The sequence below is a fragment of the Stenella coeruleoalba genome, assembly GCF_951394435.1.
Source record: "Stenella coeruleoalba genome assembly, chromosome: 2".
In the NCBI taxonomy this organism is placed as follows: Eukaryota; Metazoa; Chordata; class Mammalia; order Artiodactyla; family Delphinidae; genus Stenella; species Stenella coeruleoalba.
In genome coordinates this window covers 91491569-91507462 of record NC_137147.1, presented here as the reverse complement: position 1 = coordinate 91507462, position 15894 = coordinate 91491569, and the positions used below count along the sequence as shown (strand labels likewise).

At 38.0% G+C, this 15894-nt stretch overlaps 1 protein-coding gene across 8 annotated transcripts in view; it reads right to left on the bottom strand.

The window, feature by feature from the left end:
* The window catches only part of GALK2 (galactokinase 2), a 136799-nt gene that overhangs the window by 116627 nt on the left and 4278 nt on the right, over positions 1 to 15894 (bottom strand). For 2 of the 8 annotated variants that reach the window (XM_079914506.1, XM_079914507.1), the window contains exon 1: positions 9105 to 9401. The exons of the other annotated variants lie outside the window; for them this stretch is intronic. In XM_079914506.1, coding sequence (XP_079770632.1) covers positions 9105 to 9229 — 125 coding nt within the window. In that variant the 5' untranslated portion in view covers positions 9230 to 9401. Of the gene's footprint in view, positions 1 to 9104; positions 9402 to 15894 lie in introns of those variants that run through there. 8 annotated transcript variants of the gene reach the window in all.

Genomic DNA, 15894 nt, shown 5'->3' with positions numbered 1-15894 from the left:
ATTTTTATTTCTTTATTATAACTAGACAACTGTACCTTTATTATAAGTAGAAGAGAATGCATAAACTTTAAATGAAAGAAAGAAAGAGGCAAAACACTGTGAGCCACTGGAAAAAGAAACTGAGTGAAAAGAACAAACTAAGATTAATCTAAAACCACCACTAGAAAGAAAAAGTACATCCATTTAAAAATGAGAGGTGTAAAAGAAGAAAAGATGAAAATAAACTCATTGATTGCTACATAGGCAATCAAAAACTTAAAGGATACCATTAAGCATGACAAAGCAACAATTTTTTTTAAGTTATTACACACAGGCATATGAAAAAGTATTATTAAACTCCTAGAAAAAAAGTACCCCAGGGAGACTGTGACCTGTGTAGTCAGGTAGACCTGGGCTCAAACCCCTTCTCGACCATGTGATGAAATTCCTTAACCTCATTCACCTTTATATGGGGTGGAAATATGAATTGAGTTATTTGGAAGATTAAATAAGGTATTGTAGGAACAGTGTCTAGCCTAGGGCTGGCATGAAGTACTTGTTCAGTAAATGACAGTTATTACAAGCTCCTGATTCCTTGGTTCAGTACTGTTTCTACTCTGCAGCATATGAATAAGAATCCACTAGAAGCAATGAAAGATGGTAGGTAATTAAATGTTTAGTTTACATCAGGACTGGAAGCGCTATTAGAGCACTAGGGTGATTTTTATGATGCTATTGATAAATCTTCATGCTCTCTGCCTTGTATCGTCCATTTTATTGAGAGGGTTGAAACAACTTAGGTTATTTGTCCATCAGATTCTAGACAGAATTATTTAAAAGGTTCGTGTTTTTCAATGAAAAAAATAAACTGCCAAAGCAGATAGTAAAAGGTTAAGTAAGAAAAGTCCTCTGCTTTTTCAGGGCATTAAAAAGATATATAAATACAAAAGTAACCAACAGAACAAAAATATCAATCTTCCTAACTACCAAAGACATTTCAAAAACAGATAGATAAACCAGTAAATAAACACAGAAACTATATTATAACACATAATTAAAAAAATAAAATGACTAAATTGAAATCAAATATATCAGTCACATCAATAAAAGAAAGTGTAAGGAAACACTCAAAAAGACAAAAGTAGAAAGTAATGATATGGGGAGTAGAAAAACAGTAGACCTGGTTAACAAATTAAACCCTGGGTTTTTAGGAGAAAAATTAACAAAATAGACAAGCCACTAGCCAATGAATTAAGAAAATGGGGGTTGATAAAGCATAAATAAACAAAATAAGAAATAACAAGGATGAGATAACATTAAACAAAAGAAATTTTAAAAGTCATAAGAGACTACTTTGTAGACCTCTATCCAAATAAATTTAAACTGTAATAAAGAAACTGACTCCATTTTTTGATGTTTACTTACAGCTTTTGAGCTTCAACTCTCCCTCTTTCCCCTTCTGCCTCATATCAAGCAAGTGGATAAAAAAGCCCAGGTACTCTCTCTTTTGTCACCAACCAAACCATAGCACACCAGTTCCATCTCCTAACCACTACAAAAACCTCAAGCTAGTCTCCTTTCCTTGCTCTCTCAAGCCATTTTTGGCCAGCTTGGGTGGCCTGCTCTGCCCTCCTCAGAAAGTCTCATTATGTGAGTAATAAATTTTTCATACCCTCTTGTTCATGTGGTATTATCAGTCTCAACATCCAAACCAAATTTTTGGGTGGGAATCCATCCTGTTTCTGTGGTATGGCCACAACAGAAATCCTAAAGAAATGGATAATTTCCTAAGGAAATACAATTTATAAAAACAGATCCATTTCCATAGAAGAAATAAAGTCATCAAAGAACCACCTCACACATATGGATTAAGCCCAGATCTTTTACAAGCGAGTTCTACCCAAGCATGAACATCAGATAGCCCATATACTCCATGAGTTGTTCCAGAGCATTGAAAAATAAAGAAAAGTGGTCTAATTCTTGTTATGAAGCAAGTGTAACATGGATACCTAAACCAGATAAAGATAGTCCAAGAAAATACAACTACAGACTAATGTCACTCTTGAATATTAATGCAAAAGTACTTAATAAAATATTAGTAAACATAAGGCAACACCATATTAAGAAAATAATTCATATTAAGTGGCATTAACTCCAGGAATGAAAAGTTGAAAATATTAAGATAATCTGTTAAAATAATATATCATAATAAATCTAAGGAGAAAAAAATTATAGGACTACTTCCATAGGTGTTAAAAAGCTCCCAATAAAATTTATTCCCAAAGGTGTTTTTCTTAACATGATTACATATATCTCAGTCTTAAATCCAAACTTAATTAATGAGGAAATTCTAGAGACATTTCCGCTAAGATCAAAAACAAGACAAAAAGTTCTACTATCTCCACATCTAATCCACACAATACTGGAGGTATCAGCCAATACAATTAGACAAGAGAAATCAAGAATCAAAAAAGAAGTAAAACTATCTCTACTTGGAGATAATATAGTAGGATGCCTAGAGAGTCCCAGAGAATCAATTATAAAACCAACTTAGGGACTTCCCTGGTGGCACAGTGGTTAAGAATCCGCCTGGCAATGCAGGGGACATGGGTTCAATCCCTAGTCCAGGAAGATCCCACATGCCATGGAGCAACTAAGCTGGTGTGCCACAACTACTGAGCCTGCGCTCTAGAGCCTGTGAGCTACAACTACTGAGCCCGCGTGCCACAACTACTGAAGCCCGCGTGCCTAGAGCCCATGCTCTGCAACAAGAGAAGCCACCACAATGAGAAGCCCACGCACCGCAACATAGGATAGCCCCCACTCACTACAACTAGAGAAAGCCGTGCGCAGCAACAAAGACCCAATGCAGCCAAAAATAAAATAAATACATAAATAAAATTTTTTTAATAAAAATAAAAGCTCATCCATGATACTGCTGGAAATTGATTTTCACGTTCTTTAAAATAAATAAATAAAACCAACTTAAATAATAAAGAATTCACAAATATAGCAGGATATAAAATGAATACTCAAACATGAATACCCTTCATGTGCAAAATCAATGACCAATTAGGGCTATAATGGTAGAGCAAACCTTGTTCATAGCAACAAGAAGAGACTAAACGTTTAGGAATAAATTTAACAAGAAATGTGCAAAATTTATTTAAGTAAAGCTTTAAACACTCTTGAAAGACATAGAATAGACTCAAAGAAATGGAAAGACATCCTTTGTTCTTGGATAAGATGACCCAACATCATAAGGATAGTTATTCCCAAGTTAATTTATAAATTAAATTAATTAAATTAAATTCCCTCCCAAAAAATACCAACAAGGTTTTCTTACAGAGGTAGACAAGTTGATACAAAAAATCATGTGGAAAACAAATATGCAGGAATAGTGGGGAAAACATTAAAAAAGAACAACTGTGAGGACGGAGTAACCCTACCAAACATTAAAACATACTGTAAAGCCTCTGTAATGACAACAGTGAGGTACCAGCACATATATAGATAAGCAGACTTCAGTAGAATAAAAGGTTCAGAAATAGATACAAGTACATACAGAAACTTAGTATATGAGGAAAGTGGCATCTCAAATCACAACGCAAAGATGAACTTTTTAATAAACAGTGGTAGTAAAAGTGCTTAAACTTTTGGGAAAGATAAAATTAGGACCATCTCTTACACAAGAATAAACTCCAAATGGATCAGGCACTAGAAGAAAACAAATGAATTTCAGTATAACTCAACATAGGGGAGAGGTTTTCTAACTATGACTCAAACTTCTGAGGCAATTTTTTTAACTTGACAAATTTGACTATATAAAGATTTTTTAAAACACATGGCAGAAAATTTTATAATCAAAGTCAAAAGAAAACTAGCAAACTAAGAGAAAATATTTACATGTTACAGACATATTCTTTATATTAAAAAAAAAAACTCTGAAACTGTAACACTCCTAGAACAGAACACAGGCAGAACATTCTGACATAAATTGTAGCAATATTGTTTTGAATCTGTTTCCTAAGGCAAAAGAAATAAAAACAAAAAAAAAACCAAACAGAACCTAATTAAACTTCTATGCTTTGGCACAGCAAAAGAAACCATCAATAAAATGAAAAGATAACCCACTTTCATGGCAGCATTATTTACAATAGCCAAGATATGGGAGCAACCTAAGGGTCCATCAACTGATGAATATGATGGATAAAGATGATGTGATATATATATATATATATATATATATATATATACATACACACAAACATACATACACACACAACAGACTACTCAGCCAGAAAAAGAATGGAAATCTGCCATTTGCAACAATGTGGATAGACCTAGAGAATATTATGCTTAGTGAAATAAGTCAGAGAAAGACAAATACTTTCACTTACATGTGGAATCTAAAAAGTAAAACAAACGAATATATATAACAAAACAGAAACAGACTCACAGATATAGAGAACAAATGACTGGTTACCAGTGGGGAAAGGGGAGGGCAAGATAGAGCTATGGGATTAAGAGATACAGACTACTAAGTATAAAATAGATAAGCAACAAGGATATATTGTACAGCACAGGGAAATATAGCCATTATTTTGTAGTAACTTTAAATGGAATATAATCTATAAAAATATTGAATTGCTATGTTGTACACCTGAAACTCATATAATATTGTAAATCAACAGTACTTCAACTTAAAAAACTCAAAAACTGAGTGAAAAATGACCAAAAACTGGATAGAAAAATGTGCAAAAGATATGAACAGAAAATCCATACTAAGAGTAGTTCATAAATGGACCTTAAACACATGAAATTAGAGAAATGCAAATTAAAACTACACCAAGATACTACAAGAATTGTGAAAATTAAAAAGTAACAACACATTCTGTTGGTGAGGTTCTGTGGAAACAGGCACTTTTCTACATTGGGTTGGGAATGCAAATTGGTACAACACATTTGGAGGGGAATTGGACAATATCTAACAAAAATACATTGGCACTGATTTTTTTTTTATAAATTTATTTTATTTATTTATTTTTGGCTGTGTTGGGTCTTCGCTGCTGTGCACGGGCTTTCTCTAGTTGTGGTGAGCGAGGGCTACTCTTCGTTGCTGTGTGGGGGCTTCTCATTGCAGTGGCTTCTCTCATTGCGGAGCATGGGCTCTAGGCTCACAGGCTTCAGTAGTCGTGGTGCATAGGCTCAGTAGTTGTGGCTCGCAGGCTCGGTAGTTGTGGTGCACGGGCTTAGTTGCTCCGCAGCATGTGGGATCTTCCCAGACCAGGGCTCGAACCCATGTCCCCTGCATTGGTAGGCGGATTCTGAACCACTGCACCACTTGGGAAGCCCCCATTGGCACTAATTTTTACCCAACGATCCTATGTCTAAAATTTACCCTGAAGGTATTCTCCAGCAATATGAAAATACATATTCATGAGATTATTCATTGCAGAATTGTTTGCAATTGCAAAACACTAGAAACAACCTAAACATTCTTACATAGGAGAATGTTTGAATAAGGTACGGACTATTTACAAAATGAAGTAATATGAAACTATTAAAAAAGAATATAGTTTCTAGAAATTTTTCTCAAGTGATTTCCAGAAATATTTTGTCATAAGAAATATGCAGGGCTTCCCGGGTGGCGCAGTGGTTGAGAGTCCGCCTGCCGATGTAGGGGACACGGGTTTGTGCCCCGGTCCGGGAAGATCCCACATGCTGTGGAGCGGCTGGGCCCGTGAGCCATGGCCGCTGAGCCTGCGCGTCCGGAGCCTGTGCTCCGCAACGGGAGAAGCCGCAACAGTGAGAGGCCCGCTTACCGCTAAAGAGAAAAAAAAAAAAGAATACAATGATATTACAAGGATACAAAACGAACCAAACTTCTAAGAGGGGAAGTGAGAATTGGCAGCACAGGATAAGAATCAGATTATGAGAAAAAGAACTGTGCAATTCTCAGGCTTTACTGAACACATTTTTAAATAATCCAAATCTTTCATATTAAGAATGTGTTTATACAGCACCATTAGTCATAGAGCCAAAAGGTGGAAATGACCCAAATGCCTATCAATTGATGAATGGATAAACAAAATGTAGTATATCAATACAGTGGAATATTATTCAACCATAAAAAGGAATGAATACTGATAACATGTTACAACATGGATGAACCTTGAAAACATTATATTAAGTGAAAGAAGACAGTCACAAAAAAAAGACATTATATGATTCCATTTATTTTAAATGTCCAGAATAAGCAAATCTACAGAGACCAAAAGTACATTAGCAGTTGCTTAGGGCTTTCGGGGGACTGGGGAGGTGATAGCTTAAGGGATGCTGGGTTCTTTGATGTGGGGGCGGTGATGAAAATGTTCTAACTTTGATTATGGTGATGGTTGCATAATCCTGTGAATATACCAAAAAACATTTAATTGTAAAATCTAAACAAGTAAACTGTATGGTATGTGAATTATATATTAATAAAGCTGTTACTGAAAAAATAATAATAATCCAATAGTTTAAAACTTAATCCCAAAGAGAAGGAACAGAATGCAAAGAAATTTAGAACAGTGGTTCTAAATGCAAAGAAATGCTAAGAATGCAAAGGTTGCTAAGAATGCAAAGAAAGAACAGTGGAATCTGAAGCAGTCTTACAGTACAGGGTGCAAGCAAGATTGGGACGCAGAAAAAAAATTAGAGTTTCTATTTCTATTTGATTTTTTAAAATGAATGAAAAAGAAATTAAGTTTACTAAATAAAATATATAACATGGTTGACTAGTCCCTTTACTCAGAGGGTCATGTGTCCTGTGAAGCTGAAGAGGCATTGCCAACTAAAAATTGGCACTTGCCAGCTACCTCTACAAGGATTAAATCACAAGCTGCTGTGACTGCTGACCTTCAACACATCCTGAAAGGAGTTCAGGGTGTAGATCAGGAATGAGGCACTCTGTGCTCTGGGAAAAACCAGCAGAACAGGCCTTCAGATAGTTAGAAATTATCAGAAGATTTTAAGAGCCCAATTCTTGCATCTCCTCATATCTAGAAAAGCACTAAAATCCTTCATGGTGACATCTGCTCCTTGTGACTATCAGCAACCTTCTGAAAAAATGTGTGCTTGACTGCATGTATCCCCCTTCACCAAAATCACATATATACAGATATTCCCCCCTACCTCTTCAGAGCAGTTTCTCAGAGCGATCTGAAATGCTGCTTCCCAGGCTATAGTCCTCATTTTGCCCCAAATAAAACTTTTTTTAATATTATGTCTTTTAAAGTTATTTATTTAGTTATTATTTGTTTGTTTGGCTGCATTGGGTCTTCGTTGCTACACGTGGGCTTTCTCCAGTTGTGGTGAGCGGGGGTTACTCTTTGTTGTGGTGCACGGGGTTCTCATTGCGGTGGCTTCTCCTGTTGTGGAGCACAAGCTCTAGGTGTGCAGGCTTCAGTAGTTGCAGCATGTGGGCTCAGTAGTTGCAGCACGTGGGCCCTAGAGCACATGGGCTTCAGTAGTTGCAGCGCATCGGCTCAGTAGTTGGGGCTCGCAGACTCTAGAGCTCAGGCTCAGTAGTTGTGGCACACGGGCTTAGCTGCTCTGCAGCATGTGGGATCTTCCTGGACCAGGGATTGAACCTATGTCCCCTGCATTGGCAGGCAGATTCTTAACCATTGAGCCACCAGGGAAGTCCTCCAAATAAAACTTAACTAACAACTCTCACGTTGTGTATTTTTTTCAGTCGACAGCATCCTGCAGAAAGAGCAGGAGTTCCAAAAAAGACAGTCTGATCTTGGGGCCCTCATGCATTTTTTTCCCTTTCAGCATATTGCAGCATCTGACAAGTAAGGTGGGTTTATAGATATACTATCTAGATTTAACTGAACTCACCCCTGATAAAATGAATAAGTGGCTGAAACATTGCTTGAAGTTAATAACTGTATTAAGTGAAAAAAAAGGAAATGGCAAAGTGCACACTTACCTGACTATTATATGAGCTCTTCTGTAGCTAGCACAAAACACTAAATATTAACAATAAATATTTGTTGCAGGAATAAATACTGTAAAGGTCCTTAAAGGAAAGAAACAACTCTAAGGAAATTAAGTAAACAATTCTTCACTTTTAGTACATGTTGCCATCATCCCCCTTCTCAAAGGGTAACTACAGAAATATTGAGCATTATGAATAAAATGGCATAAAATGGAAACAGAATATATGACATTCATGAGTAGTCTAAGGCCGTGTTGGTCTCCATAATCAAAAATTAGATTTCTTTCTGGTAACTAAAGACCCACTGTTTGCTGGCTCAAGGGTGAAAAAGCATTCGCAAGTTTCAGTAAGCTGTAATATTGTCGACTGTCGCGTGACAGTCATAAACCAGGAAGTAGGAAGAACTTCAGGACAATTTTAGAGACAAAAGTTAACAGGGAAAAAAACTTAGAAACAGCAAAGAGGGAGCAAAGCCAACCTTAGAAAAGCTATAGGGCTAATACACCGCAGGTGGAGGCTTCATTCTATGAGATTTCTGTCCTATGTCAGAAAGAAGTACTTCCACGAAGTATTTGCAAGATGCCCTCAAATGAAAATATCCTCCACTTGGTATCACTTAAGCTGTTAGTTATTCCGTAGCTAGGTACTGGCAGCAGATTAATTCCCTAAGTGACAAGGCATAGATTACATGATTTGTTTAAAAGGATGCAGAGACTAAAGGGGTTTTTTGGTTTGGGGGGGGTCGTTTTTTGTTTATTTTTGTTTTAGCTTATTTGATTGTTTTCAATGAATATTTTAGAAAGGAGACTTTAAAAAGCACTATCAGCTAGCAGGCAAAACAAAGAAGAGATTCAAAGCTAATTTGGGTTTTTCTGCTAAAGCCCAGCAGAGTGTCCCACCCTTCTGCAAGAAAAAGGTAAAAGAAGGATCTGCATGGATGAAGCAAGACACACAAGGTTGAACAGTGTTTGCGGCGCGGTCTTCTTGCAAGTCCAGCCAAGTAGCCTTATAATATCCCAAAGATTCTGTCTGCTCCCAGGGGCAAAAGCTGCGCCTCAGTGAAGGGCCAAAAGGCCTGACACCATCTACATGTATCCAACCCAAGCGATCCCAAAGCGCGGCATCTCCTCTCCCCCACCTGGGATGTTCTGCCACCTGGACTCGACGCACGGCAGGGCCCTCCGTAGCCATATTTCGCTCATCTTTCTTTATCTCTGCAGTTTCAACCGGCGAAGCAAGGCTTCCGAAGTAATCACGAGACATCTGCAGCAGGAGCCCTTTCTTCCGGGCGACACCGGCACTTACCCCGCGGAAATCCTGTCTCTTCGCTGAGGTGGCTGCTTCCAGTCGGCCCCGCCCGTGGCTCCTCCTCCCTGGGCTCTGAGGCTCGGAGCCTTCCCAGCCTCTGTCAGGTATTGCCACCGTGCTGCTCTGAGCCTCCGGGGACCCCGGGCGCGCAGGAGCCCCTGAACCAAGCAAAGCCGAGGTTTTCTTTCTGCGCCCTGGGCCCTGAGCACGTCTGAGCACAGAATTACAACCTGGCACCTCAGTTTGCCTTTTTTTCTTTTTTTAAATTAAGTTAGGGGTCTTTTTTTTTCTTTAATGACCAGCAGCAACTTCCCCCAATAACAGTAAAATATTTAGTCATTGCTTCTTAAATGGATTATTTCAAAAATCAGGCAATATAAAATTGATGCGGTGCTTGATTTAAACATATTTGCATTTATTTCCATAATAGAGGAATTGGTGGGCCTTCCTAGAACATAAGTAATAGTGAAAAGAAGAAAATACATGTCTATCAAACTGCAAGATACTCTTAGCATCCAGTTCAACACCTTGATTTTTCAGTTGCCTAGAAAAATCCCAGATACCCTATCTCAAGAAGCACACCACCTCCACCCACCTCATCACTCTACCATATTACTGTTGTCTTTCCTTCATTGTTCTCACAAGTTCTGCGTATTTATTTTATGTATTTATTGTCTGTCTCACCACTTCCACCATCACTACCACTAGAAGGTAAGCAATTTGAGAGTAGGAACTGTGTATCCCCAGTACCTAGAACAGTACTTGGCACACTGGTTTTTAATCAATAGGTAAGATGAACTGAATGAATGACTGAAAGGTAAAATGACTCGCCTAAGGTCACACTGTTAATTGGTAGCAAAACTTGAATTAAATTTCAGGTCTATTAACTCTCTAGTGTACTCTGTACCTCAGAATGCTCAGATTAAACCCAAGTGAAGCCAGCTACCAATACACCTATCCCAAGGTTTCCTAGTTGAGGAAGTTTAGGCCAACATGCCCAAAACACTAAGGGTACAGGCATACCCCAGAGACATTCAACAAGTTGCCACTGCAGAACTTCTATATGTGTATGCTGGGGAAGGGGAAAGGGGAAATGAAGGCTAAAGTGTGAATTGACAGTAGCAAAGGTAAGCTAAAAGGGTTGCAGCCCCTTGGCACATCCTTGAGTTATTACTGTAAATGAAACAACATGGAACCAACGTTACTCTGGTCTCAGGGCTACTTTCTCACTATTATTTCAGTCCCTCCTTATCACTTTCAAGTGAAGCGATTATATCTCCTCTTTTTGAACCCCAATAAATCCCAGTAGGATGCTTATTGTGATTTACTCTTGAGTAAGAGGAGACATCATTGTCACTTCTGTAAATAGGTTTGAATGTGGAGAGAACTTAAGTGAGAAAATATATAAAACTTTTAGGAACATCAGTAAATATGGAAAAGGAAAGAACATTTTTCATTCAGATATATTTCTAACATACCTTTTATGGTCATTGAAAAATAAGTAAATTTTGAAGCTCTGAAAATACTGTTTTGTGTTTTTTTAAATCGTCCCAAACAAACTCATTTCACACAGTTTGCTTGTTCCCGAGGCTTGCGGAATCTTAGTTCCCTGACCAGGAATTGAACCCAGGCCCATCAGTGAAAGCACCGAGTCCTAACCACGGGACCGCCAGGGAATTCCTTTCCGGCACTTTCACTGCCGGGGGCCTAGGTTTGGGTTCAATCCCTGACCGGGACCTAAGATCCAGCAAGCTGTGCAGCACAGAGAAAATAAATAAATAAATAAATAAACAAACTAATTAATTAATTTAAAAAGAAAGAAAGAAAACAGTGACTATGAACACTCTGGTTCATAAAAGAATATTTTCTATTAAATGTGTATTTGATGGCCAAATATTAACTTTGCTAAATGAAACCTGATAGCAAATCATTAATTTGGATCTTGTATCCATTTCTACTGCAGTCTCAGCAAAACTGATACAGACTAGAAAGCACCTTATAGAGCAACTAGTAAAACTCCCTTTTTTGAATGATGGACTCAAAGTGAAAGAGTAAGGGCTGGAATCAAAACCCAGGTCCTAGACTCCTAGCCCAGCCTACTCTGAATGTGTGACCTCTGATGAGACCCCAGTGAAGTATGCTTAAAAAAAATTATTGAAACAATTAGTAATTTTTGTCCACAAATTAAAATGTATACATTGTAATTTTAATAAAACACTGCTTTTAAAATAACCTATTCTCAAACTACTAGAGAACCCCAAATAGAAACCAAAAGCTAAAATTAACATTACTTTCTTATACTATCTTCCTTATGCCAGGCTTCCTTATATGTAAGTAAGCACTTCACATATATTATTATCTCTTTAAATCTTCCCAACAACCCTTATGAAGTGAAAAAGTATTGTTCTTTTGCCAATTTTAAAATACTACTTTGGTTCTTATTAGATATATCTGATAGTGAAAATGTTTAATGTCTAAATTTTACAGAATGTTTATTTTCAAAAATCTTGAACCTCTCAGTTCTTTATTTTTTGCATATGGACACACTTACAATAAGGTTTAGAGTCTAAATTATAAACATAGTATTTCATGATAGATTCCCTTTTTTAATATTTATTTTGCTGATAGATTCTTAAACAGAAACCTAATTAACAAACTTGATATTGTTTCTCCTCAACTGACATTAGTCTCTGTTCAGATAAAATATTGTAGCAAAAAAATAAAACAAACACCAAAATGAAACAAAACAAAAACTTGATCCAAAGTAAAAGTAGGAGACTTCCTTGGCAGTCAGTGGTTAAGACTCCATGCTCCAAAGGCAGGGGGCTTGGTTTCAATCCTTGATCCCTGGTTGGGGAATTAAGATCCCACACGCCGCAAGGTGCGGCCTAAAAAAAAAAAGTAAAAGTGTGAGTGTTAGAGGTCCACAGACCTAGCTAACTCCTACATATGTTTACGTCTCAGCTTAAAAATCATTTCCTCAGGCTTCCCTGGTGGTGCAGTGGTTGAGAGTCCGCCTGCCGATGCAGGGAACACGGGTTCGTGCCCCCGTCCGGGAAGATCCCACATGCCGTGGAGCAGCTGGGCCCGTGAGCCATGGCCGCTGAGCCTGCGCGTCCGGAGCCTGTGCTCCGCAAAGGGAGAGACCACAACAGTGAGAGGCCTGCGGTAATCACTTCCTCCAGGAATTTTTCCCTATTCCCTGTCCCTTCCTCTACCTTCAAAACAGTCTTGGGCTTCCCTGGTGGCACAGTGGTTAATAACCTGCCTGCCAATGCAGGGGACACGGGTTCGAGCCCTGGTCCAGGAAGATCCCACATGGCGCGGAGCCCGTGCGCCACAACTACTGAGCTTACACTCTAGAGCCCTTGAGCCACAACCACTGAGCCTGTGTGCCACAACTACTGAAGCCTGTGCGCCTAAAGCCCGTGCTCCGCAACAAGAGAAGCCACCGCAATGAGAAGCCTGCACACCTCAATGAAGAGTAGACCCCGCTCACTGCAAGTAGAGAAAGCCCACACGCAGCAATGAAGACCCAATGCGGCCAAAAATAAATAATTAAATAAATTTATTTTTTAAAAAACTAAGTCTCTAAGATCACAGATCATTTATCTGAAAAATGTGGTTATTTTTTTCTGTGGTTATTTCTGTGGTTCAGTCTGTACAACTTCTGGGAAATACTTTCTATCTTGATTTATATATAATCAAAAAATATTGTTCACAATTGGGAGAATCTACTTCAGTAACCTATTTTGGGTATTTTCTCATGATGGTAAATAATATACTATACCTATTTAATGTCATTTATAATGATGCTGTATGTTCCTTATTCACCTGTATATACAATAGATACATCTCTCTAGCATATAATCATTTAAATAAAGGCAAAAGATACACGCATGATTCAGAGAAATATATATTTATGTAGTTAAACATAGCATCCTGATCTTTTATAAAGCAATATAAAAGGAACAGAAAGTGTGCAAAAATGGTTTAACAGAATATAGGCTGCAGTTTTAACAGAATATAGGCTGCAGTTTTAATATAGGCTGCAGAGTTTAACAGAATATAGGCTGCAGTTTTGCAGAGTGAAAAACAACAACAATGCCTCTAGGCACCTTTATTGCCCAGTCATAGCAATTATCATACCAGGACTGTTATTACTTGTGTGTTTCCTTATCTATCTGGTCTAGAGCCTCAAAGTGTGATCCTCAGCATCAGCATCACCTGGAGCTTATTAGCAATGCAGAATCTGGTGACCAGGCCTACTTAATCAGAATCTACAATACAAATATGTCATTTTAAATTTCTATAACCATTTTTAAAAGAGTAAAGCTAAATGAATTTTAATAATATATTCTACCCAATATGTCCAAATATTATTTCAAAATATAATCAGTATAAAAAGTTATTGCTATTTTACTTTTTCATAGGAATTCTCTGAAATCCAGTGTATATTTTACACTTACAGCACATCTCAATTCCAACTAGAAAGAAGGGGATGCTGTATTAGACAGCACAGATCTATAGGACTATAACCTCCTTGAAGGTAGGAACTGTTTTATTCTGGTTTTATAGACTCTGGTTCAGTGTCTAACAGGCATTCAAGGAATGTTTAATGAAGGAATACATGAATGAACTTGGATTAACGTGGTTCAACCACTTACTAACTTTGTGACCCTGGGCAGGTCTGAAATTTTTCCTCCTTAAAGGGGAGATAAAATACCTACTTCATGGATTTGTTATGAAGATTTTAAAAACCATCCCAACCTCCCCTCCAGTCATTCTCTATTCCCTAAATCTGGTTTGTTGTCGTTATGGCTATCTGAAATTACATTAATTATTTATTGATGTTTATATCTATTATGTCTCCACCATTAGACTTTACATTCCATGTTTCATCCATTGTTCTATCAGCATTCATTCACTTAGCAAACGTTTATCAGGTGCTACTATGTTCTAAGCACTAATCCAGGTACTCAGGATACAACAATAAACATAAACAAAAAGGTCCTGTTATTATGACAAATCAAAATTTAATAAAAGAATTTACTATAAAAATTGATACAAACTCTGCATATAATACACACTCCAACAAGAAAATGAAATCTGATGAGCAAAAGTTTAGATTAACTTGATTTTGAAATTAGAAGTTTGCATTTCAAGCTTAAAGTATACATAAGACGAGCCAAACTGCACATAAATTGCCCCAACTTAAAACTATATGTGTGGGAATTTCCTGGTGGTCCAGTGGTTAGGACCTGGTGCTTTCACTGCCATGGCCCACTTTCAATCCCTGGTTGGGGAACTAAAAAACAAAAAACAAACAAAAACGCAGAGTGTGGTCAAGAAAAACTATATGTTGTTTTTGCTTTTCACTGTCTTGACCCAGAAACTAAATATAGTACCAAGGCTGTTCAAACCTGACAATATTTTCTACATCTTATCTTGTCATAACCATTCAGTGTTGCCCAACTCAATAAATCATGATTATTATCTTAAGTGATTTTTTTCTTTTTTAAGAATATGTTTGGAAGGGATCTCAGGTGACTGGCATAATTCAAGGATTTATTTTTCTAGGAAAAAACCGAGCTAGTCAAAATAACCTATAACATCTAAGCCTGTCGCATTCTTTTTTTTTTATTTTTTGGCCGTGCCATGTGGTATGTGGGATCTTAGTTCCCCAACCAGGGATCGAACCTGTACCCCCTGCAGTGGAAGCTCGGAGTCTTAACCACTGGACCGCCAGGGAAGTCCCAAGCATGTTGCATTATAATGAGAAACAGCTTTTTTTTTTAAATTTTGATTCTCCGATCAACCCATAAAACTAAATCTAAGTCATAATGCAGCAGTAATAGTATTAATAACTCATACGGAATCCAGAATGCTGAAGTCTCAAACTAAGTCCCTAGTTGAGGGTAGAAATGAGAGTAGGGATGAAAGACTGGGGTAGAGAAAAGATAGGTACAGGTTCTGAGAAGTAGGAAAAAGCTGAAGGAAATAGGGGAAAGCTCTGATTTAAAAGAAGTCAAAAACGATAAACAGATTTAATCTCTGGAATCTGAGATAGTTACAGTATAATTGTGTCAGCTCCCTACTTTGCCTCCGCACCACACGTCTTGCTGATAAGGGCGCTCAGGGACTTAACCTGGCGGTCCAGTGGTTAAGACTCCTCACTTCCTGGACTTCCCTGGTGGCACAGTGGTTAAGAATCCACCTGCCGCATAGCACAGGGAGATCAGCTTGGTGCTTTGTGACCACCTAGAGGGGTGGGATAGGGAGGGTGGGAGGGAGACGCAAGGGAGAGGAGATAGGGGGATATATGTATATGTATAGCTGATTCACTTTGTTATAAAGCAGAAACTAACACACCATTGTAAAGCAATTATACTCCAATAAAGATGTTAAAAAAAAAAAAAAGAATCCGCCTGCCAACGCAGGGGACACGGGTTTGAGCCCTGGTCCGGGAAGATCTCACATGCCGCAGAACAACTAAGCTGGCGTGCCACAACTACTGAGCCTGTGCCCTAGAGCCGCGAACCACAACTACTGAGCCTGCGAGCCACAACTACTGAAGCCCACGCGCCTAGAGCCCGTGCTCCGCAACAAGAGAAGCCACC